Genomic DNA, 26,994 nt, shown 5'->3' with positions numbered 1-26,994 from the left:
TATATTTAACAAATGATTTCAGCTTATCTTGCATGCCTATCTAATGGCATTTAATGATATAAATTGACTCAAACAAACGCACAGTCTTCATACACATGGCCGAGTACTCCACACATTGAATTCCACCATAAATTCGGTTTTGTGGATTTAACATCTTTCATCATACGACAGGCTATCGATGCCGCATGTATAACTGGTGGCGGAAGAACCGGGAAATCCCTTTAATAATCATTGACCCACTGGAAGCTACTGGCAAACTTTCTAACATACCAACCAGCTTGAGACTCGAACCCACACGGAATGAGAGGTTTTGGCAGTTATTGGTGAAGGCTAGCCCTAATGACTCTGCCACCCGTGGCCCTTTGAATAAATTCAGATTCCGACGATTCTTTCAACATCCATTGACGGGACATTAACTACATCCATGGTGGTTTTATAGTTTCCCTCTCTATCCATGTCAGTTTTAAGAGAAAACGAGCAGAGACAGAATGTAAACGAACGTACGCAAATGTTTTGATCGCGGCACATGCGTAACTGATGTTCATTTCGTATTGCGATTACGCATCAAGTGATTGGTTAATGGTTGAGCTCATAAACTGGGGTCAAATACAGATGTGATCATTTCACAAAGTAATCACTGAAATGAATGTTTCTATAACCTTGGCTAAACATAGTCTTTATCATCACTCAGTCATCAAATGCCTAGTGTTGCCACATGTAGAACATACTCAAAAATAATTTTTATTCTCGATTTAGTTTCTTGTAAACTGCAATCTAAAATATAATTTATTTATCCAGGGCCTAGAAGGAATAGTTTGATTATTTTCCTTCGTGACAATATAAAAATTCAATATGATCTTTGAGTATAATAGTACGGGAGATATAGACACGATATCCATTATATCAAAATAACACCTGATAGTGATATAGGCACGATATCCAGACTATTGAAATAACACATAATAAAAATATAGACTCGATATCCATTATATTGAAATAACAGAATAGAGATATTGACATAATATCCATTATACTGAAATAGCAGAAAGTGGAGAGATTGACACGATATCAGTTATATTGAAATAGCACACAATACAAATATAGACATAATATACATTACAGCAAAATAGCACACAGTAGAGATATTGACACGATAAATAACGCATAGGATCTCCATTAATAGGGTGGTCATTGAAAATTCAGTATCTTATAAAGCAGAATAAAACATGCGAATGTTTTTTCATACTCTAAACATATTAAAGGGCATTTTATCATATTCTGCTTAAACATTAAATCTAAAAGTAATTTTTGGTAAAACTTCAAACTTTCGTCTGCGTAAAGATTGTTTGACGTTATTAATGTCAAAGTAACTGGAGTAATGCACTTTGCTCAGTAGCAAGGCTTTCTTGTGGGGCTGGGTGGATTTAACGGCACTTTTTAACACTTTATTGACTTTATCATACTGAGGAAGTAGGAACTGAGTGATGTTTCGAAGAACACGTTAAGGTAACGGACCCACTATGGACTTTTGACCGGTTACAGACTACAGGAGTGGTCCCGCACTTATTTAATGTTCGGATTCGAACCAGCATTGTTTTGGTCCCGAGTCAAGCATGCTAAACAATGACACACGGCAGTCCATTCTTCTACAGAATGAAATGAAACGTATCTATATCTATATATATGCATGTGGTAAAATGACTGATTAACTTGAATTAAAGTTCTATCTTCTTTTCTCTCCCTATCTCTTTCTGCACACACAAACACACACACACACACACACACACAGTCGCTCTCTCTCTCTCTCTCTCTCTCTCTCTCTCTCTCTCTCTCTCTCTGTGAACATCGTGGGCCTTTTCCATGCGATAATAAACAACAATACATTCTGAACTGCCCTCAAACCAGTGATTGTTACTTTACTATAACTGCAAGGAGGTAGCAATGGCTATATAACATCATTAGCATCAACATATGCAATAGACTGAGGTTAATGAAATACGGATTGCAATCAAAATTAAAAGCCTTGCCAGTAGCTTCTCGTGTGTCGGTGGTTCTTTCCGGGGTTTTCCCCGGTTCTTCCTCCACCATTAATACTGGCCGCCATGTATAGTCTATATTGTGCTGTGCTGAAAAATGGAGTTAAACCCCACAACAACGAGAACAACAACAACAAGAAAATTAAAAGTACTGATACTTCAGTGACTGTTGAAATGGCATCGAGTGTTATTTTCCACACATATCGGTTTATAGAAGTTTGTTCTTCGCACATCCAGCCAGATGTTAGTCTGTCAAAATTTTTGGGAAGTATCATTTCCGAATCACTTTCAGAAAGTTGATGTTAGTCGACTAGAATAGGAAAGAGACAAACAGTTTTTGAATGAGAGCAGACAATTGTACCAACATACCAATTCATCACAGAAAGACATGGATGCAGTCCCGGCATGTGACGTCATCATTCCTCGAAGGAAGCAGTCAGGAGGGTCCCCTGTCCATTTTATTTCTTCCCCATCGCCAGCACGTGTAACTATTGTGGCACCTTGATCAAGTACTGATTGCACGTGCCACAGTTCTAGTGTGAACTCTTCCCCGTATGCATTTAGGAAAAGTGTTACCGGACTGTCGAAGGATCCTGATCGCTTTTGACGGTGAAAGTCTTGAATTTGAATACTAAATGCAAAGAGTATAAAAGACACAATATGCAAATTTCACACATACTGCAAATCAAATGACGCAGAAGTACAATGAAGATTTAGTATACCCGTTCGCTTTGAAACTACTGTTGGTGATATTTGAAACCTTTAGTGCAAAATTCATGAACGATACAATTATTCGTCATACCCGTTCTGACCATTGAATTTTCATTAAGCACAATATTTCCTAACTTCCTGAAACTATCAGAAATAAACGTAAGAAAGAACACTTCGGAATTTATGACGTCATAACTCTCTTTTTTTCTGACATCTTTTAACTGGACGGTTTCTCATTATTCTTTTCAAGCAGCTAAAGATGAGTATTTTTCTCTTTTTGCTACGTTATCAAATCACAACCTGACAAAAACAATGTTACAGAGATGCCAAAAAGGTCGTGGTGGGGTGGAAAGGCTAGGTACGGTTATTGTTGCCCGAAGTGAGATTTAAGTTGCGAGAAAACAAACAACAACAACAACAACAAAATACAAAAAACCCCACAAGTAATTGCAGAAATAGACCGAACTTGTTTTGCACCTTGAAATTATTTGTCTCTTTCAGTGCGACAAAAATAGGCAAATAGGTGCAATGGGAAGCAAATTTCATAGAAGGAAAATCTCGGTCTACATTCTGATATGACTGAAATCCTGACAAACTAAATTTATAATTCCTCGCACATAGTACTCCATCAGGAAAAGATACATATGTAACGGACATGTAAAGACGTATGCAATTTCTTTCAAACAAGCTTATAAAATCAACCATTCGGATTAAATCGAATCAGCCTCAACACAGATTATCAAATCGGTATCAGCCTCAATTATTCGTATCAAATCGGAATCAGTCTCAGCCACACAAGGAACAATTAAAACTATTTCCAGTTGGTTGAAATGGTCAAAGTACTCATGGCAAGCACTCTTGTGTTAATGTACTAATCATGAATGAAATGGAGAAAATGGTATATTACATTGCATCAAGAATATCATGATGGCTACTTTTGGTTTGTTGAGTCGACCTGTGCAGAAGCTTGACTTAGCGATCATCTTGATGTCCGACTGCAGATCCGTACGTCAGGGCCGCGGACAGGGAAGGGCATCTAGGACAAAATTCCTAAAGCCCACAACGGTCAGGGAGCCCACGGCCGTCACAATTTGTAATTCATATGGGCCTACTGGAGAACGTTTCGTAGGGCCCACAAATCCTGTCCGCGGCCCTGCCATACGTCCATATGTACGTCAATTTATCCCCTTGATTAAGGCCAGTAATAAATCTTTGAGATAAAGTTAAGCGTACGTTTGCTTTCCCTTCAAGCGACAAGAAGGCTGTCTTGTTATTTCTAAAACTCGGAGTTAATTTCTTATCAGGGTCGGTGTGTTTATTGACTATTTCTGAGTACTTGGAATGATAAACTGTTATTATAAAATTAAAAAATTGTTATTTGTATGTGAAAAGTAAGAACAAGTTGCGTACAGTTTAAAATTGTTATGGAATAAATGCTATGGCATTGTGTGGTCCAATTATCCATTTTCACTTTGTTGAAGAAATGTCAACTACAAAATGACCGTGATCTAATCTAATCTTTCTCTTTTCTATTTCCCCCACCCACACACAAGAAGACACACACCCAAACACGTAAAGAAAAATAATTATTGGATTCTCACCTGTTTTTCAGCACTGAACCATTGTGTTCTACGTGTTCTTCCAGTCTGGATATATCAAACTCATGATGTTCTAAAAGACATAAGGAACAAAAACCACAAAAACAATTTTAACAATGTTCATATATGGCAATTAAACAGTATCAGTATTCATGAAGACATTTCTCACTCTCGTCTCTTTAAAAGTTAATTAGAAAGTAATTCGTTCATATTACGATATTACTCACTTTCCTCTCTTTTGTCATAACTATCGGAGAATGTTCGTGTTTAAACATTTGCAACTCTGCAACTTTCGAAATCAACTTCAAAAATCCCAATTTATTTTTGATCAACGACTGACACCCTCCAGAATTAAATATATGAAGAACCATTTAATTTAAAAACTACTGCCAACGGTCAATCTTCTAAATTTCTAAGAAACACATAAATACATAAATTCTGTCCCAACTCCACCTCCAAGCAATATACGTTTGATTTACCTTTAGTCAGCTGCCGTGTGTTAATAAAATCTTTCAGTAACGGATTGTTCTCAATAAAGTCATTTTCCTGCAATGTGAAAAAAGAACGTAAGATATAATTATAAAGCCAGAAATGATGCATGTTAGAGGAATTGGAAAGACTAGCATGCCAAGTTTGTATATATCGTTTTTTTAGATGCACTGTGACTGTTTTCTTAGTGAATCGGAATTATTAAGACCTAAATCGAACAAAGCTTTTGGACCAAGGAAAGTCACTGAAAATATATCACCAGAGGCAGCATCGTGTAAAATAATCGTATTGTCGTATAATAATCGTATTGATGTATAATAATCGTATTGTCGTATAATAATCGTATTGTCATATAATAATTGTATTGTCATATAATAATCGTATTGTCGTATAATAATCGTATTGTCATATAATAATTGTATTGTCGCATAATAATCGTATTGTCGTATAATGCATATAATAATCGTATTGTCTTATAATAATCGTATTGTCATATAATAATTGTATTGTCATATAATAATCGTATTATCATATAATAATCGTATTGTCATATAATAATCGTATTGTCGTATAATACTCGTATTGTCATAAAAATCGTATTGTCATATAATAATCGTATTGTCATATAATAATCGTATTGTCGTATAATAATCGTATTGTCATATAATAATTGTATTGTCATATAATAATCGTATTGTCATATAATAATCGAGGTATAATAATTTATAAATTTTACACGTTCCCAGTAAGATGCATTTTCAGTTGTTTGTCCATACAACATGTATAGTGGAGTACTTTTTTTATTGTAAAAAATTAAACTATTCGAAAGAAACCAGTATATGCATATTTCTTAAAAATTATCACAAGAAAAAACCCACCCAAATGATCACTATATCTCAAATTCGTATAACAATATCGGCAAAACAGTATTATTAGAAAGTTTCAATTGTAAATCCATTAGTAAAGACAAGGTTCTTTTTTTAAGGCAAATAAGGTTTCTTAATCTGTGCAGTGATTCTCTTTCTTGCAGAATAAAATGACCCACTCTTTTTAAAAGGTAACTAAGAGTATAAAGACAGATCTTTTATTTTCAGTGACGTGTTACCTAATACGACAGAGAAACTATTTTCAACAACTTTATTTTTATATATTGGTTCTACTAATCGAATAACTCAAGAATCATCGAAAATGCCACTGTAAACAATTTTTAAAAAAAGAATCATATAAGTGTAAAAAATACTTTCGGTGAATCTGGCTTATATCCAAGATAATATAAAGAAACCAAAAAATACAAGAAAACTACTTTTTTCTCACTTCCAAGATACTTTAAAGGTACGATTATATACAACAGATAGTTTTCACTTCAAAAATACTATAGAGGTACGATTATATGTAACACAGAGATTTTACTTCTAAGATACTATAGACTCGCAACTGTAGACAAAATAACAGATAGTTTTCACTTCCAAGATACTGTACAGGTACGATTATATACCACAGATAGTTTTCTCTGCCAAGACGTTATATATTTGCGACTGTCGACAAGATAACATGTTTTTCATTGCAAAGACACTATAGGTGTGCGACTATCTACAAGATAGCATGTTTTTCATTGCAAAGACACTATAGGTGTGCGACTGGAGATAAGCCAACTGAGAGTTTGCATTGCAAAAGTAAAGATCGATATGCGCATGGAGACAAGGGAAAGGATAGTTTTCACTACAGATACAATCTAAAGACCCGACCGGAGACAAGACTGCGGAGGGTTTTCACGACAAAGATACTATAGTGGTACGACTGGAGACAAGACAAAGGCTAGTTTTCCCTACGACAATACTAAAGAGGCGCAAGTGGTGACAAGAAAATGAATAGTTTTACTACTTAAAACAATTTCAATCCAACCCTTGCATGTACTAATGATCTCAAATACATGGCAATCTTGATTGCATCGCTCACATTCAAATGTCCAGCAGAGCACTAACAAAAAAGGAAGAAATAGTACTGTTTGACCTTTTGTCACCAAAATACTTGTTATTATGAATAAAATTCTACTAAAAGACAATGGATAAAACCATGTTTGATTAAACTTGAATTTGAGATATGCATTGTTTGTCTTGCTTCATATTAAATCTTATTTTTTTAATAAAAAAGAAACAGAGGAACCATTCGTCATGATGATCTGGTAAATACAACCCGCCATAATTTCTATTGGGGTATGCTCATTACGCTAAATGCAACTTGCTCTTCTGTCTATTGGCGTATGCTAGAAGTGGTCATTACGCTAAATACAACCCGCCATACTGTCTATTGACGTATGTTATGAATAATCATTACGCTAGTAAGACTGACACGCTGTCATCAAAGAGGTCAAACATTTCATATAGATATAATGTTATCAAATTTCAACTATGAAGTCGTTTCTAATTCGTTATTGTTTAAATTAACTGGAGTGGAAGTTTATGTCAGTATAAATCAACTTCACACGTTAACCGAGTTGATAAGACTTCAGTATGCGTCTAGATCGTATAAAAGGTGGTAATAACTAACAGGAGTTGAGCTAGTTAGAGCAAAAGCAGAACTTAAAATAGGGAAAACCAAGCAATATCTTTTTAAATGAGTCAGCTTAATTTTCAGTTATTAAAGCAATCGTAATTAGACTTGCGGCATCGCAATACATTCTACAATAAATATATCTTCGCGCGCTGTCTAGAGAAGTTACCATTGTAAATTGCGTCGGTTTGTACCAGATTGGATTTAATGTGATTTTAGTACATTGAGATACGTTAGACACATTTAAGATCGCTATATATGATTTATACTTATTTAATAGAACATTACTTTCGTTCAGTAGCGTAGCAATTATGGGGAATGGGCTAGGGGCAAGGAAAAGGCATATTGGCGGGGGTGAGGTGGGGGCTAAAATCACTATCCAGTGCATTTTTAATTGGTGGATAATTTTGCTTTATGGGGGCGGGGTAAGGAGCAGAATTTCTTGTTACGCTGTTGATTCAGTTTAATAATTCACTTGGCATGGGAAAAATACTTGCATTGTTCAATACTTAACTGCCTCTTTCACTTTAGTATAGGAAGGCTTCACGAAAGGAAAACAAATAATTTTGGAACAGGTAAGTACTTCTTCCGTATACTGAAATGGATAGTTTGCGTGATTGTGAAACTGTAAATGGGATTTTTATGAATACGGTTTCATAATCCTGCAAATTATCCTGTTCAGAAGGCAACTATTTATTTTTGCTGGGGGGTGGGGATTTGGGGGTGGAAGAGGACGTAGAGGAAATTTGATTAATGTACAAACATGAACGTACCTTCTTGTCAACAATATATGTTACTGGAAGAAAACATTGGGACACTAAAGTAAATAAATTATCTTGTTAATGCAATCATTCTCCCAATGAAAGAACGGTTGACTTACGGCTGATGTCGATTAGTAGATGGTATAAAACCACTCAATAATGAAACAAACGTGATACTCAAAAATAAAAAGCAAGTAAAAATCCGATTTAAACCAGTTCATAGCACGAGTACCACATTTTACGGACTTTTCGTCTCAGCTACGGATGTGTGGACAGTAAATCTAGAAGAGCGCATTTTATTTTATTTTATTTTTTTGCTTTTAAAGGTTAAATCTACATTCCTAATCTTAAAAATCTCTTGCACCTGACTTCTAAAGTAAATGAAAATACTTGTGTTCACCCTGTTATAGTCATATAAATATTTTTTCAATACAATGATCGTGACGATATTAGAGTAATAGAAAAACAAAATGATTGTAAAATTTACCGTTCAATATGGGAGAATAAAATTTAAATTTTACTTAAAACTCATACTCTTAATTGTTAGATTTTCTTTGTTATAATCGTTCAAAATAAAATGCTTCCACCACGATCACTGCAACCTATTTTATACATACAAAGTGTATATGCAAAATTGAATGAGATTCTCATATTTAGCTCAAATTTTAAACCATACGTCAAGCAAAAATTAAAAACAAAATAATTAAAAAACACCAAGGAAACAAAACAAGGGAATAATTTGTCAGGTCAGGTGTAAATAAAATGTAGAAAACAACAAGAAAATAAATTATCTTTTATTCAAATAATGGTAAATTTTGGTAAATTTTATTAAATATATTCAACAGCCTTTAATGTCATGTTGTCTGACGTTATGTGTATGGAATGTGCATGTGTTTGGCAATTTTCACCGGGAAGAACTGGTTTACGTTGCGCACTCTTCACTGCCTTTTTAAAGCATTGGTGTCCGACGTTATACGCATGGAATGTATATCAGTATGGCAGTATTCCTTTAAGAATCAGGGGTTTTCAGTGTGCGCTGTACACGACCTTTCAGGGTATGTTGTCTGGTGTTAAATATGGGGTTTGTATATGAACTTCGCTTTTATTCTCGAGAAGAACTGGCTTACAGCGTACGCCATGCGTGCCCGCACCTAGGGTCAAGAGGGTTGGGTGGGGCACTTGATTTCACCTCTAAACATATTTTGGCCTGCATCCGTAAAACTTAATAGCTGTCAGCAGCTTATATCCCTTTTTCTCTAAGTTGATAATTGCTAATTTTTTATAATAGTTCAGCACGTGGTGACATAATTTTCTTCGGACTTGTGCTGATAACTTAAGACATGGAAAACCCGTTGTGCTGGTTTTTGTTTTCTTATTTTTCTTACCAATAAAGAAAGTGTTGAATATGATTGGAATGCAATTAATACGGGATATGGATATATACTAATTTCGTTCCCTATATTTTAAACGGCACTGATTTTTAATAGGAATTTTGACCTGAATTGCTCATTAAAATCTTCTACTCAATCTTTCGTGCTTAGTGGAAATTAGATAGTACAAACCTTTTATTGATGTTAAAAAATTAAAATTTCATGCACTACCTTTGATCGTTTGCACAAAAAGACATATTGAATCTATTTCGTAAAAAAATATAGTCTGTCTCAATTGTTTGAATATGCTTTCCAAATAAAATGATATACTAGGAAATAACTGACAGCTTGAGTGCGATAGGTTGGTATACTCTTATCTGTTATTACATACCCATTCAATCTCACATGGCTGATCTGGTGTACTATACAGGTGTTTATTTAGTCTGTATTTCCGTATCGCACATCTAAAATTTATGTGTCATACACTGGCCTGGAACCACGTATTCATCGTTGTAATATTCAAGAATAGTCAACGGATGAAATATCAGTAGTGGTTATTGCTCTAAAGTTAAAACTATTGTGTTTAATATTCTTGCGACTTGTTAAAAAGAAAGCGAAATGAAAAGAGAACAATATTGTTTAGAAGTTTCTGATCCAAAAACATATTCAAATGATTATTAGAAATCAATACTAATCCTCATATTAAAATCATCTTCATCTTTTTGTAATGAAACTATAAAAAATAAAGTTCGAAAGTACTTTAAGTTAATGAACTTTAATTGATTGTACTTAATAATGTCATTGCATTAAAAGTGCCTTGAAATTTGCTTTGAGGTGGAGTGTGTTTTTAATAAATATGACATTAAAATATTGTTTTCGTGCTTGTCCAAAGCCTACATTGAGAAATAAGGAAACTCTACTTGCCTGTGATTGCATTTTAAAGACAGTCATATATCCCATTCAAGCATTTTTTAAAATCCAAACCTAAAGAGTAAATCACTGCACAGACTGTTGGGGCCTAGCCCACTTTTAGGTATTAGCTTACGCGTTCTTGGAGGGTTTTCAGTGGGTTGGTTGTAGATTGTATCTTATAAACCTCCAAATGTCTTAATTCAATTTTCTATTAAAGGATACTTTAACAAATTTGAAAGGATATAAAGGGGATATGTAATAAATACAAAACACATAAGTTCTTTGTTCTTAGTCTGATGAAAGAAAACGTCTGATACGGCCTAGATATATTCTTACAATGTATCACATTCCTTCTTCCCAACAAGGAACAAGCAACATGTATATGTCTCAGTCCTCCAAGACTTTGTCTGTATCTCAGTCCAGCAAGGTATTCTCTATATCTCAGTCCCCCAAGACTTTGTCTGTATCCCAGTCCAGCAAGGTTTAACCTATATCTCAGTCCAGTAAGATTCTGGAATGCATCACCGAATGTATATTTTTTAAAGCATTGGTCTTCACTGCGAGTCTAGCTCAACAAAAACCACTACTTTCCGCCCCATTATTTTGCTGCTCAGAAATCTTCAATTCTTAAGACAGAAACCATATAAACCACACATAAAATCTAGTTTTACAGGTTGCGGAGGTGGTAGGCAAAGCCAAAAGCAAAGGTGCTACATATATTATGCACAACGGACTAATTAAAATTCCGGATGGGGTTAGATTCGGGGGGTGTCAAGTGCCGCCCTCATCCCCCCCCCCTCCGTGGACACGTATGAATATAATGAGAGTAATTTAATACAGCATTGAATATGGTAGTTTTGACTGCAGGTGACTTACAGAAGGATGCATACAACACACAAAATCTGAACATAAGAACTCCTTTTTTCTGACATCTATTATCGGATAATAAGATCAGGTCAAAGTTATTTAATAAAGGCGCAATGAATCAAGTCGAAGATTAAACATTTGATATTGTTATTTTCTGCACGAACAGATCTAACCATGATTAAAGAGAAAGGACACCGAGATAATGAGCATAGAATCAAAATAATTAGATAATTATTTAACGTAGTTACCACTTCTAACAATTTTTTTTTCGGCGAGGTATTTATGTCAGTTCTTCTTTCTTATTCTTTATGGCTGTTGTTGCTTTATGAAGCTTTTGTATAGATATTGCTACACTACGGCTAATTATAGGACTGAGTTCTTGAGTTGACGTCATAATTTTTCAAGACTGAGACTGATTTCACGATAGGACAGACGGTGATATTAAGAATGGAGTTGTAAGCAAAGTTTATGTAGCCGTAATAAAATCATAAACGTTAATTACACAAAAATGTTCCTCTCCAAACAGTCTCGTGAGGCTTTCCCAAACATTAAACAATTTAAGATTTAGTTGAACTAACTTTTCATGAATGGAAAAGTATCACATAGGAAGATTCGAGGAAATGAGAAATTTTCCAACCCAATTCTCAATCTTATTTTCTCCCATGGTCCTTTTGGGCAAACATGAATATATATATATATATATATATATATATATATATATATATATATATATATATATATATATATATATCACTGAATCCATCTCTTTCAGTGATCCAAGAAAGGGTTGTGAATACAGCCATACAAAGGTTTGTAAACATAGCCATACCAAAATGTTGTAAACATGACCATACCAAGGCTGGTAAACATGGCCATACCAAGGGTTGTAAACATGACCTTAACAAAGCTTGCAAACATGACCATACAAAGGCTTGTAAACTTGGCTACATCAATGGTTGTAAACATGACCATGCCAAGGCTTGTAAACATGGCCATACTAAGGGTTGTAGACATAACCATAACAGAATTGTAAATATGGTCATACCAAGGCTTGTAAATATGGCCATGCCAAGGGTTACAGACATGGCCATATCAACGGTTGTAGGCATGGCCATACCATGGTTGTAAACATGGCCATACCAAGAGTTGTAAACACGACCATAAAAGTCTTGTAAACATGGTCATACCAAGTCTTGTAAATATGATCACACCAAGGGTTGCAGACATGGCCATATCAAGGGACGCAGATATGGTCATGCCAAGGGTTGTAAACGTGACCATAAAAGGCTTGTATACATGGTTATACCAAGGCTTGCAAATATGACCATATCAAAGGTTGCGGACATGGCCACACCAAGGCTTGTAGACATGGTCATATCAAGGGTTGTAGACATGGTCATACCAAGGCTTGTAAACATGGCCATACCAAGGCTTGTAAATATGACCATACCAAGGGTTGTAGACATGGACATATCAAGGGTTGTCAACATGGCCATACCAAGTGATGTAAACAGCACGGTTACCATTGCGTGTTGTAATGGTCATTATATCATTACAATGCATGACCAATAATCAAGTAGTCAGGGATAACTACCTCTAATCCAGGATGCATCGCTGTCTGCCCTCAATGCATGAGCAATTATCAAGTTAAAAATTATATATTATGTACGGTGTGGAAAAGACGATAAAAAAGAAACAACAGATATTCGCAACGTTCAGACCGACATCGAAGCTGACTGTCAATTTAGAAACGCAGAATATTGCAGTTTAGAGAACTTCCCTGGAAAATTTGTTGTCCGTAAGCAAGTTATGGACGGCAGTTTCCAAACGGAAATCGTCTCAACACATAGTTGTAATCTCATATGATTTGTATCCGCTCATACAAAATAAAACATATACATGTATGTGTTGCTTCTTCACGCTATTCACTATTATAGAATGCATTCTTTGTAGTTTATGAACATTTGTTTAAAGAAAATTATTTATGAAACCGAACACTTTGACTTAGACCAGGTAACCGGTCCAGACAATACTATTTCCAGATAGGTCAGGTGATTTGTGACGTCATACTTACTGCGCTTAATTCGATACCGGGTGGTGCAAAATACTACATGGGGCAATCCAGATAAAATTATGCACGAAATAATCAACTTGCTGCGACATAAATAAATGCAGATATATAAATGACATTGCATCCAATATAATTGTAAGATTATTTACTTTACTTGTATGAATTAACCATTGAATTATTTTCTGCTTATAATACAACTTCATTATGTGTTTATTTAAACTGGTAATTAAGTACAGGCATATATGCGATATATTTGGCAAAGATCGAATTTGCGTTATAAAATGATACCAGCATTTTAGTTCATTCACCCGCTTTTCACAATTCCACGTACAGGTTTGTCTCCTGCTGCTTTAGGGTGTACGTTTTCAGTCTAGATTTCATCAGGTATTCGTATTTAAACCGGAGATAACACTAAGTTCTAAAATAATGTATTCTAAGCGAGAGACCATTCGTTTTGATTCATATTTCTCTTTACATTTGTGCAACTCATCAAGACAAATTATGTAATCGCTACACTGTCATTATGACGTCACTTATTCACAAAAGGTTTGCTGCTCAAAGGGGTGTGGTGCAGACTGAACGTGAAGTAATCGGGTTGCGACTTTCTGTCTCTTATTACCTAATGATAAATAAACTGATTACAGTTTTAATAATAGAATTTTACTACTCGCAAAAACTGCGAAAGAAAACAATAAAGTTAACAAAAGGCGTACAATACCCTGGATAATCATGAGCCATTTATGAGCTGTTATACATCAATCCGGCTGTGTTTCTTTTGCGCAAAACAGATATCTTGTTTGGTTGTGATTTTGTGGCGTTTAATGCCATTGTCTAGGATATAATAAGCTATACGTGGTGGCCACTATACGAAGACAAATGTGAGATTTGTTTGCGATCCTTAATGGCGAGCGCTTTATATCATTTTGCCACCCGGGGTCTCCGGAAAACGTGTCTTGCAGAAAAATATTTTCATCAAACGCACACTTTAATTTCTGTATTTGATCACAGTAATCAATGCTCTTTAGCAGAAAAAAGTTCTGCTAAATTTGTTGAGAGGTTTCTTATAGTAGAAATGGAAGACTCGTCTTAGCTAGGAATGCTAATTAATGGAGGTGTACATGACTACTCTACAATAAGTTCTTGAACGGGTCCTAAGTTATGCAACCACTCAGGTGGCCGAAGTGGTTAGAGCGTCCGCCTCGGTTGCGGGAGGTCGGGGGTTCGATCCCCGGCCGAGTCATACCAAGAACTTGTAAAATGGTACTAGCATCTCCCTCGCTAGGCGCTCAACATTAAAAGATTAGATTTAGGACTTGTCAGCCTGGTGCCAGTATAATATTACTGGGTGGGTTATCATGCTACGTGTCTGCGGCATGATACCGCAGTGCTAGACATCACTACAAACTGCCACACTGCAGACATCGTAGGGATGAGACGGATTTTTTTTTAAAAAGCTACCTTAAAAATCCAAATCACACACACACACACACAGAGTCATACAGAGAGAGCTTTTTCCCCGAATTTCAGCTATAAAAGTTTCTTGGGAAAATCATATACATAGCCAGGCATTGCTTTTCATCAGACTCTGAACTATAAAATTGTCTTGCGAAAATCAAAGACTGTGTTGCTTCCATGTATAAAAAAAAAATATTATTAATGATTGTTTTGTAGAAAATTTGCAATAATAATAATTCCAACACTAATATTGTCATTCCTTGCATTATGGTACCCTGTAACTAAAATATGTTTGATATGGTGACATTAAAACGAATGATAAACTATTTAAAATTCGCTGCTCAACAAACGATTTTCCAAGCACTCGTCCTTGGGACGTGTGAGTTACAATATGTATTCGTCCCTGTCGTCATTATACTCAATAAAATACACTTCTCCACTACACTGTTTACATTTTACTTAAGAATCATAGCTTCCTGAAGCATACTTGATACTCTGCGGCGGTTCGAGTCTAGGATTCAGCCAATGTGGGTATGTGAGAAAGCTTGCCAGTAGCTTCTCGTGGGTCGGTGGTTCTTTCCGGGGTTTTCCCGGGTTCTTCCTCCGCCATTAATACTGGCCGCCATGTATAGCCTATCGTGTGCTGAAAAATGGCGTTAACCCCCAAAACAACAACAGCAACAACATACTTGATACTACAACTAGTCCTAACCATGAAAATTAGTATCATCCAATACATGGCTGTTAGAGAAACATGTACAGTGCTCAGGAAAGAAACACACGTCCTCTCGTGCTTGACTGTGTAAAATTTAGTTATGACGATCGAAGTTTTACCATATTCTCGACCCTGTGTCCAATAGATGCAAATTAGCACATTGAGAATATTTATGTGTGCATTTCCTACGCCTAATAAGCGCCGAAGTTCAAGTTCGCTTATGACTAACCTCATTTGCCTTCTTGCGGTCAATCTAGAATATGATGGAAAGGAAACTATAGCGTTAGTTTGTTACACAAATACCTATAAGAATCTTTAAATATTATAAGTATGTTCCATTGCAGTTTCACATTTAGACCTTGATTTCTTACTGGTGTTTGGATTTACAGTGACACTTTTCTGCAATTTAGACATCGCATTGATGTGGAGAAAGTTTATATTTCGACGAGATACAACAAACACTTCCTAAGGAGTTAAAGTGCGAATCCGCATCTACCTGGTACAGGGGCGATTGCGTAGTAAATTTCAACTCTGCCAGGTTTTACACCATCGAGTTGTTTTCCTGAGCCCTGAATAAGGCAGTCGAAGTGACTATGTGTATGTTCCTATAAAGACGGACAGTGGCTCTGTGTTACGACATCTTAACTGTCATTAGCAATGGCCCTTTTTAAGATACCGTATATGCATCACATAAGTTTGCATTTTGGAGATAATCATTCCTTGTTTTAAAAAAAATATTTAAACTAACGGGATAAATAAAGTGTAGATGTTGTGTAGGTTATTAAATTCTGTTAAATGGTGACATTAGATAGCTATCAAAAGAATAAAATTAAACAAAAAAGAAATTCTTCAGAAAATCGTGATGATGATGCTTCCTTAAGAATAATGAAGATATTATATATATGTATATTCTAAACAACACTTTCTACTTACCATATAAACTGATGGTTTTGTAACCAAAATAATGCATAAAAGCCCAGTCAAAGCTGTCTTGAAGTTTGCTTTATACATTTGTTAAGTTCACTGGCAGATAGGGTGTCGTTCGTTTTGAGTCAGTCTACCAATATCAACTGGCAGATATGGTGTCGTTCGTTTTGAGTCGATCTTCCAACACCAGCTGGAATTTATATGCACATGATTTAAATTGGTGGTGGGTCACGCGAATCCTTATGATGTTATAGCTGAATTGATTTCGGAACCAATATAATACTGTTAATGGTTTTCTTGAAAAGACAGAGTTATTCTCTAAGTGACTGACGTGTTGGGTTTTGTTGACGCCTCCTTTACAGGCTAAAACTTGAAAAATGTTCGATATACCAGTCAGTTATTTTTGGATCTCTTCGTATACTAACATCTGTACTGTGATGAGAACATTTACTAGAAAAAGCATTGAACGAAGAAAATATATTTTTGAATCAACATTATCCAGCAAATATGAGGCAATGTTGTATGTCCGCAACGAATATATATATAAATACCCTTCTGGATAACTGTATTTACTTGAAAAATGTACCTAGTGTAGACGAAAGAAACTATGCTTTAAAATACCCATAGCAAATTTGATTCGTTGCGGTGAATATCATTACTGATTGACTATTGGTTCGTTTCACTGTGTAGTTTAGAACATTCAGTGTAACCACATAAACAAATCACAGTCAAAACAGATAACGAATATTCAATAAAAGCTTCATCATGGGTCAGTTATCGTCTTTCAGAACCAAAAATATGAGATATTAATGAAGTTTGTGTTATGTACTTGCCTTTTTATTTTTTTAAGTCTATTGTTATAGTTAAACTTAAAGACGTTGCCAAAAGATTTTAATTCTGAATTGTATCGTTACTTGGCATAGTTGCTACGGTATCTTGATGTTTGCAGTAAATATTTGATTATACAGATCGATGAATGTCAACCCTCTGTTTTAGAATAGCATTCAGTGTGGGAATGATTGACAAATATATTTTTAAGTTGCTTACATTACACATTAAGCATTTTTTTCTGGTTCAAGTGTCAAGCCTGAAGACAGTATCATGCATTGATATAAGGATCTGATTGTAATAGGAAGACAATCGTTTTATTGTATTTGATACTGGTGAGTAGTTATTACAGTCGAAAATGACTATGTTGCAATCAAAACTCAGACATATTGCATGTAACGTAAACTATATGGGTTCAAATAATATATGCCTTCAGCCATTTAGAACCTTGAAATTTCACGTCAATACACTTGCACGATCATACGAAATGATTCAAATAATGTGGGGTCTGGTTAGATGAAGTTTTGAAAAAAGCATCACATTTTTGATAAGATTACAAAATTTATGACACCGTTCGACAGTTAGGACACAATTAGGCAGTAACAGCATTATACTGTTAAGGCACCATTTGATAGTAAGACAATTAGACGTTTAAGACACATTAGAGAGTAACACCATTAAATAGTAATACCATTATAAGTTAAGGCATCATTAGACACTAACACCATTAGACATTTAAGACACCATTAGACAGTAACACCATTAGACATTTAAGACACATTAGAGAGTAACAATAAGTTACGGCACCATTAATCATTTACACTATTAGACAGTTAAGACACCGTTAGACAGTAATACCATTAGGGAATTAAGACACAATTAGACAGTAACACACTTATACGTTTAAGACACATTAGACAGTAACACCATTAGATAGTAAGATCATTATAAGCTAAAGCACCATTAGACAATAAAATCATTAGACAGTTAAGACACCATTAGACAGTAACACACTTATACGTTTAAGACACATTAGACAGTAACACCATTAGATATTAACACCATTATAAGTAAAGGCACCATTAGACAGTAACACCATTAGACAGTTAAGACACCGTTAGAGAGTAACAACATTAGACATGTAAGACACACTAGTTAGTCACACTATTAAATAGCAACACCATTATAAGTTAAGGCACAATTAGACAGCAACTCCATTATACAGTTAGGACACTATTAGACAACAACACCATTGGACATATAAGACATATTAGACAGTAACACCATTAAATAGTAACATCATTATAAGTTAAGGCACCATTAGACATTTACATCATTAGACGGTTAATACACCATTAGACAGTAACACCATTAGACTTTAAGACACATCGGACAGTAACACCATTAGATAGTAACACCATTATAAGCTAAGGCACCATTAGACAGTTAAAGCATCGTTAGACAGTAACACCATTAGACATGTAAGACACATTAGAGAGTAAAAGCATTAAATATTATCACCGTTATAAGTTAATGCACCATTCGACAGTAACTCCATTATACAGTTAGGACACTATTAGACTGTAACACCATTATTCATGTAAGACATATTAGACAGCAACACCATTAAATAGCAACATCATTATAAGTTAAGGCACCATTAGACATTTACATCGTAAGACGGTTAATACACCATTAGACAGTAACACCATTAGACTTTAAGACACATTGGAAAGTAACACCATTAGATAGTAACACCATTATAAGCTAAGGCACCATTAGACAGTTAAGACACCGTTAGACAGTAACATCATTAGACATGTAAGACACATTAGAGAATAGAAGCATTAAATAGTAACACCGTTTTAAATTAATGCAGCATTAGACTGTAACTCCATTATACAGTTAGGACACTATTAGACTGTAAAACCATTGTACATGTAAGACATATTAGACAGTAACACCATTAAATAGTAACATCATTATAAGTTAAGGCACCATTAGACATTTACATCATTAGACGGTTAATACACCGTTAGACAGTAACACCATTAGACAGTAACACCATTATACTTTTAAGACACATTGAACAGTAACACCATTAGAAAGTAACACCATTATAAGCTAAGTCACCATTAGACAGTAACACCATTAGACAGTTAAGACACAATTAGACAGCAGCACCATTAGACATGTAAGACACATTAGACAGTAACACCATTAGATAATAACACCATTAGACAGTTTAGACATCATTAGACATTAACGCCATTAGACAGTTAAGACACTATTAGACATTAACGCCATTAGACAGTTAAGACACTATTAGACATTAACGCCATTAGACAGTTAAGACACCATTAGACAGTTAAGACACCATTAGGCAGTTAAGACACAATTAGACATTAACACCATTAGACAGTTAAGACGCCATTAGAATGGCAGAGGCAATATTTTTTACAGTATACGTTTTTGCTTGCAAACGAGTTGTAAATAATGTTTATTTCTTTTCTTTTTTAACTTGTGCTTTTCGCCCAAATACATTTTATGTCTGTTTAATACAATTTGTTTATTTTCTGCCCTTGAAGTTTATCATGGTAATTTTGCAGGATGTTTATTACACATGTCCGTTCAGAATAATAATAAAAAAATATATGTCGATGCAAGATATTTTTCTTCATAACCTTTTAAAAACCCAATTCAAGGACAAGCCATTCAAACTGTCTTATCTGGTTGCTCAAATTTCTCATATGCACAACCTGCGTAGGAAAGTGACTGCCATATGTATGAAATGCACTGAATGACACTAATATTTCCAGATGTTAAAACTATATTAATAGTTACGAATTTTACATTTCGGCAATCTGTACCGATGAAGAATCTGATATTAAGGATACAATGTTGTTTAACATAGTTTGAAACAGATAAATGTTTGAGGTCTGTAACTTCTACAAGCTAAGATTCATTGTTTCATATAGCAGTTTATAATTATTTTTGATTGTTACACATAATTGCAGTGACTGTATCATCAAATGGGCTACATATCATTTGTATTTTTCATGAGTACGACACTTTCTCAAAGTCATCCGATGGTGTGTAGAAAATATAGCCTTTCCAATGTGCTTAATACTCTTTTACGGAATTGTTTCGCGTCGTCTCTGTTAGGCTAGTGGCAGTCATACACAAAATATATATGAAACCGTTATTTAAGAGGGTTGTGCGTAAATATGAAATTATGATCTAGTGTACTTTGAAAGCGATCTGCTGTCTATCGTCTTCTTAAAAAGCAAGGTCATTGTGTCAGGCGTCTCCCTATAAACTTACTCAGTCATTTGAAAAGTGTTTTATTCTTGTCGAGTGAAATAATCGAAAAATTGTATGGGTATTTTGCACCAAATGATTCTATTATCTGAGGTGACAGTTTTGATACTTTTGTGATTGACGACAATATTTGATATCCTAAGTAAATTTAATTAGAGCAGTTTAAAGATTAAAACAATTGAAATTGATCACGCCCTGCGGTAATGGTATTGACAAATACTGTAATCAGTTTCAGTAAAAGGTTAATTAGGTCTCCAGCTTGGCGAAAAATAACTATCAGTAATTCAACCTCCTACTGTGAAGTTAAACTCTATTGTTGAAAGATCAAATGAATCGAAACAAAATTTGTGCCAAATACGTAAGAGCTACATGCAAAAGCAAGAATTCTTTACTTGCAGTTATAGACAACAAGGTTGAGGACTTTACATGGTAAATCACAGTACATATCACATAATACCGATGGTGTCACAGCAATAGCGCCTGTAGATTTTTTCCGGGGGGGGGGGGCGGCAAATATTTGGTGGTCAGCTATTAATCTTTACGGATGTAGGCCAAAACATGTTTGAGGTGAAATCGGGGCGCCCATTTGCTGCAACGAATCGTAGCAGAGCCACATATACACTGCCTGATTCCCTTCCCTTTGTTGATGATTGAATATTGTTGTTGTTGTTGGGTTTAAGGCCCTATGTTTTAGGGGCCCCTATGTTTGAATATAAAATATGATCTAGGCAGCATGCTTATGTACTAAAGCAAAGAGACGATGTACTAATATTTAGGCGACCCATGGATCAAACCAACCTCATTGCAATACATTCTGACAGAGTATGAGCTGTAAGGATTATGAAATAGAATGATCTGTGAAAAGTGTGAAATGGTATGAGCTGTGAGGAATATGAAGTGGTATGCACTGTGAGGAGTATGAAATAGCATGAGCTGTGAAGAGTATGTAATAACATGACCTGTGAGGAGTGAAACAGTATGCGCTGGCCACGGTGGGAGAACCAACGGCTGTTTGGGTTCTTGTTAGTGGAAAAGATAAACAGCTCGACCACAAGAGGGTGGAACAGTTGAGCTGGCATGCAATCCATGCTATAGATCCCAAGAAAATAAGTGCAGATCATCGATGTCTGAGTAAAATTACAGAGACTCACGAGGAGCTGGTGGCCAAAATCTTAACCGAAGCCTCCGCCGCGAACAGTGCGGCACAAAGTCGAAAAGGTTGGAAGTGCAAGCCCGTAGCCATGCCGAGAGGACATCCAGCGGCTACAACGTGAGGTAGATAGTAAGTCTTAATATGACCATCTTCTACCCAGGCAGTGTCTTGGGAATGGGGTAATGCGCCTCATATTTGGAACGGTTCGCCATCCTTATAGTGAAATGATCAGGGTGGCACTCAACAAGCCACTCTCATAGAACGACCACAATATATTCGTGTTCTTGGACGTTTCTTTCCCGGCTGTCATCTAGTTATTCTCCTCAGGTTTTAACGTCACTTACAAAAGCCCGAATAAAAAAGAGGTACCCAATAATGACAGTGGCTGGGCCCCATCGAGTAGCTGTGGTTTATGATCAAACTGGGCGTGCTCACTGATTTTGCGGTAACCGAGACCATAATGTCCTATGAAAAACAGAAAAGGTCTAGGCTCCGGAGGATAAAGAAATGGTCGAAACTTCAATCAGCGAATTTACAGCGGTCAGCACCAATGCTTACAAACGCATGAGAACCCTGCTGGTCACCGACACAGGCGATTCGACTTTCTCCTGCGCACCTGCCACGAGACCAACTCTGGCAAATAATCGCTTACTACGATGGCATCGTCAGTAAACTGACATATGGGTGTCTGTGCTGGATTCAGACCACAATTACTCCCACTCTGAGGTTCGCCAAACCAGGAAGATGTTTTGAATAAATCGTGCTTTCTTTCCATGGCATGTTTGCTACGTACCTCAGTGGTATAGTTTCTAATTGTAATATTTATGAAAAAGTTTACTTTAGACTTTATCAAAATATATAGAACATTTCATTTGCTTGTTGTTTAATAAAACAGTATCATGTAAAATATCCATTTTCTGGGTTATACTTAGGCTTGTGGTTACTTCCTTTACAAAAGTAATACACATAAAACGAACCGATCAACGTAAGATGAAACCTTGCAAGATTTATTGAATTAAAGTGGATTAATGTGTAGTAAAAGGGATAAAGGTGATTAGTTGCATATACCAGAAACAGAGGAAATATAATTGTAGTCTGAGTTTTGCTAGGATATATGTAATGACGCTTATTCACCATGATGCATCGACTCCACAATGAGCTGATGGATTGAAAGCTTTGGTCTAAGATTACGTTTAACATTGATGTTGTAACTAATAGTGTAAGTTGATGGACTGAAAGCTTTGGTCTAAGATTACGTTTAACATTGATGTTGTAACTAATAGTGTAAGTTGATGGATTGAAAGCTTTGGTCTAAGATTACGTTTAACATTGATGTTGTAACTAATAGTGTAAGTTGATGGATTGAAAGCTTTGGTCTAAGATTACGTTTAACATTGATGTTGTAACTAATAGTGTAAGCTGATGGACTGAAAGCTTTGGTCTAAGATTACGTTTAACATTGATGTTGTAACTAATAGTGTAAGTTGATGGACTGAAAGCTTTGGTCTAAGATTACGTTTAACATTGATGTTGTAACTAATAGTGTAAGTTGATGGATTGAAAGCTTTGGTCTAAGATTACGTTTAACATTGATGTTGTAACTAATAGTGTAAGTTGATGGATTGAAAGCTTTGGTCTAAGATTACGTTTAACATTGATGTTGTAACTAATAGTGTAAGTTGATGGACTGAAAGCTTTGGTCTAAGATTACGTTTAACATTGATGTTGTAACTAATAGTGTAAGTTGATGGACTGAAAGCTTTGGTCTAAGATTACGTTTAACATTTATGTTGTAACTAATAGTGTAAGTTGATGGATTGAAAACTTTGGTCTAAGATTATGTTTAACATTGATGTTGTAACTAATAGTGTAAGTTGATGGATTGAAAGTTTTGGTCTATGATTACTTTTAACATTGTTGTTTTAACTAATAGTGTAAGTTGATGGATTGAAAGCTTTGGTCTAAGATTACGTTTAACATTGATGTTGTAACTAATAGTGTAAGTTGATGGATTGAAAGCTTTGGTCTATGATTACGTTTAACATTGATGTTGTAACTAATAGTGTAAGTTGATGGATTGAAAACTTTGGTCTAAGATTATGTTTAACATTGATGTTGTAACTAATAGTGTAAGTTGATGGATTGAAAGTTTTGGTCTATGATTACTTTTAACATTGTTGTTTTAACTAATAGTGTAAGTTGATGGATTGAAAGCTTTGGTCCATGGTTAAGTTTAACACTGATGTTTTTATTAATTCATTAAGTTGATTCATTGAAGGTTTTGGTATACGACCGCATTGAGCACAGATTATTTAATTAATAGTTTAAGTTGATGGTTTGAAACTTTAATTTATGATTACGTTTTACATTGATGTTTTAATTAATAGAGTAAATTGATAGATTGAAAACTTCGGTTTATGATTATGCTAAACTTTGACATTTTTAGTTAAAATAGTACGTTTATGGTTTAGAAACGTTGGTTTACGGTTAAGTTTAACATTGACTTTTTAATTAATAGAGTAAGTTGATGGATGGAAACCAGTGGTCAATATTTAAGTTTAGCAATGATTTTAAAAAAAATAGAGCAAGTTGATGGATTGAAAACTTTGCTTTATGATTAAGCTTAACGTTAAGGTTTTACCTTTGATAACACCAGAGTATTACAAGTGACTAAGCCTTAAGAAGCTTAGTCTTTCTATTTCGTATTAAAACCTATCAAGGAATAAGAAAATGAAGGAGACATTTGAAAGCTGTTAATGTTTCATCAAACCTACCCAATTGTATTTGTATACAATAATGGCAAAGCAATTTGAAATAATTAGATGGCATATCTTGCCAGAATAGCCAGAGTATTAAGACTGTATGATTTGCATTTGCACGCATGTGTGATACAATCAACTTTCAAACCTTTCAGATGGAACCATAAATCCAATACTAGCTCTTGGACTCGTTGTTTCAATCCTTGCAGATGGAATAAAAACTTTCCATACTAGCTCGAGGACTAATAGTTTCAATCCCTGTAGATGGAACAATAACTCCCATACTAGCTCTTGGACTAATAGTTTCAAACCTTTAATATGGGACAAGAAATCATAGACAAACTCTTAGTTTCATGCTGTGTGATAAAGTATGAAATAATACGGAGGCTGATACTGTATATCCGTCTATACACCATGGAACCTCGTTTGATACCGGATCATTACGAGCTTCGCTTTCCCTCGAACCTACAACTAATGTAGATTAAAAATCGTTTCCTCAGGTTCTCAAAAACTGTACACCTATTCTGTCACTACGTTTTTGACGTATCAATTGCTCCATTAGAGTTTTGTGTTGAACAAATGATGATATTATACGATATTCGCAGCAAGTTGAATACCTGTGTAATCTACAAGTGAGACGTGGATAAAGTCCTTCCGACTTTTATAACGACTTTCAAAAATGTTGTGGAACAAATACTTAAAGCTAAGCTACCACATAAACCTAAAGCAATTCAGTCAGTTTTTGTCAGTTTTAAACCAAGGAAAACAGGCAAACCTTGAAGGATGCTCAGAACTGCATAATGAGATTTGTCTAGCAGAGAAATAGAGGCTGAAATGTAAAAGTGTTACGAAAAAATAAAGAGTGTAAATAAATAACACAGTCATTCAGTAGAGGAAAGCTCTTGATAGGCATGTAAAGCGATTGAAACGCAGTTTTTTCAAGTTTAGACAATTTAGTTTTTACAATCAGGTATTGGAGAAATGAAAATAACTGTTTGTGATATGACAACGGTCTAAGGCTTGTGGTGTAGATGAATTACTTGGTGTGGTGGGTTGATGAAAAGAAATAATGAATGGATTATGATTTCCTTCATTAGATTAATGCTTATATACTTTAGATTTAGTTAAGATAAATTGCAAATCCTGTTTCAAAGTATGTAACAGATATCGAATATCTTCATGTTAAACAATATAATCACTCTCACTCCAGTATTTTTTCAGTCCTATGCAGTGTATTTAATTGCAGGCGTACACGTTTGGTAGAAGACAGTAATGTTGTAATTGACGGATAAGACAGGTTTCACAAGATGATTAGTTTGATAAAGCAATTCCCTGCTAGCAAGAATAACAGAGAGGCGAGGAAGATGCAGCTAAATAAAATACTTTTCATGCATTGGTTTTAAAAGACACAGGATACAATAGACAGAATATACGTACAAGATAACATGCACATGATTGACCTTGGTGGAAACGTGCATAATGTTTTATGACTGCTTTTTAAAGGTGCAAACAGCTGTGTGATTATATATGATATCATGCTGATTTGTTTATTGTAAGCTGTGGATTGAACTAAGGGTCCTTGTTATACAAGATTTATTAATTGTTTATAAACGAGGTAGCTATACAGCTACCATTCCTAGATAATATATCTGCATTGGAGAAGAAATGGTTTATATTTTGTTGTATGCTGTTGATATTATCCGGTAATTATGTGTAACATTCTAAACAACTGGTGCATCAGATATCATATGACTGGAATCAAAATAAGTCTGATGTCAGTCATTGTTTCGATTTTGTTAGTATTTCTTGATTGCAGTATTATGGTTCTGAATGGCAGCAAACAAGTCTCTCAGGCGAGTTGTTGCTAACGTGGAGTCATTCGGTGACTTTCCTACAAGCATGTTTAACCCTAATTAGTTTTATTGTTTTGTGTGTACAGTGGAACCTCTCTTGAAAGACCACCCCTTCTGCCAAAACTTAATGGTCTCTCATGACAGGTGGTTTCTCATAATAGGCCATAACACGATATAATCAATAAATCTGTACATGGAGAACCTGGTCTCTCAAGACAGGTGGTCTTTCATAGCAGTGGTCTCTCAAGACAGGTTTTACTGTAATGTCATTGCTTATGATGCAGCTTTAAGGAACATTAAGAGCTTCAAATGGATTAATTGTGGACAGTTTGTTAAGCTAGTTTCTTCCATGCAGTGGTCAAATACGTATACACCTAACACTGCTGTCATTTTATATTTTTGCCGGGACACGTGGGCCATATAAATAGTGGCAAGTTGCCGCCTGTTAGTTTTATTGTATGTACAAGGTGCTTAATTAAAGTCTAAATAAACGTGATGGTATTTAATCACAATCTGAAGGCAATAATTCTTGTGAAGAGTTCTTTTTTTTTTGAGCAGTAGACGTCTTTCATTAATTTAAAGTGTTTGTATTTATCATTCAATTAGCAAACGTCGCAT

The 26,994-nt window shown here is 35.1% G+C and overlaps 1 protein-coding gene across 1 annotated transcript in view; it reads right to left on the bottom strand.

Annotated features, from left to right (window-relative positions):
• Positions 1 to 26,994, bottom strand: part of LOC149799153 (A disintegrin and metalloproteinase with thrombospondin motifs 6-like) — a 122,403-nt gene that overhangs the window by 52,816 nt on the left and 42,593 nt on the right. Inside the window, exons 3-5 of the mRNA XM_089958143.1 lie at positions 4,825 to 4,891; positions 4,349 to 4,418; positions 2,406 to 2,667 (exon numbers count right to left, since the gene is read on the bottom strand). Of these exons, the coding sequence (XP_089814269.1) occupies positions 2,406 to 2,667; positions 4,349 to 4,418; positions 4,825 to 4,891 (399 nt within the window). The remainder of the gene's footprint in view (positions 1 to 2,405; positions 2,668 to 4,348; positions 4,419 to 4,824; positions 4,892 to 26,994) is intronic.

Source organism: Sinohyriopsis cumingii, chromosome 5, assembly GCF_028554795.1.
Source record: "Sinohyriopsis cumingii isolate HCF-2022 chromosome 5, ASM2855479v2, whole genome shotgun sequence".
Classification (NCBI taxonomy): Eukaryota; Metazoa; Mollusca; class Bivalvia; order Unionida; family Unionidae; genus Sinohyriopsis; species Sinohyriopsis cumingii.
This window is presented reverse-complemented; position numbering and strand designations above follow the sequence as displayed.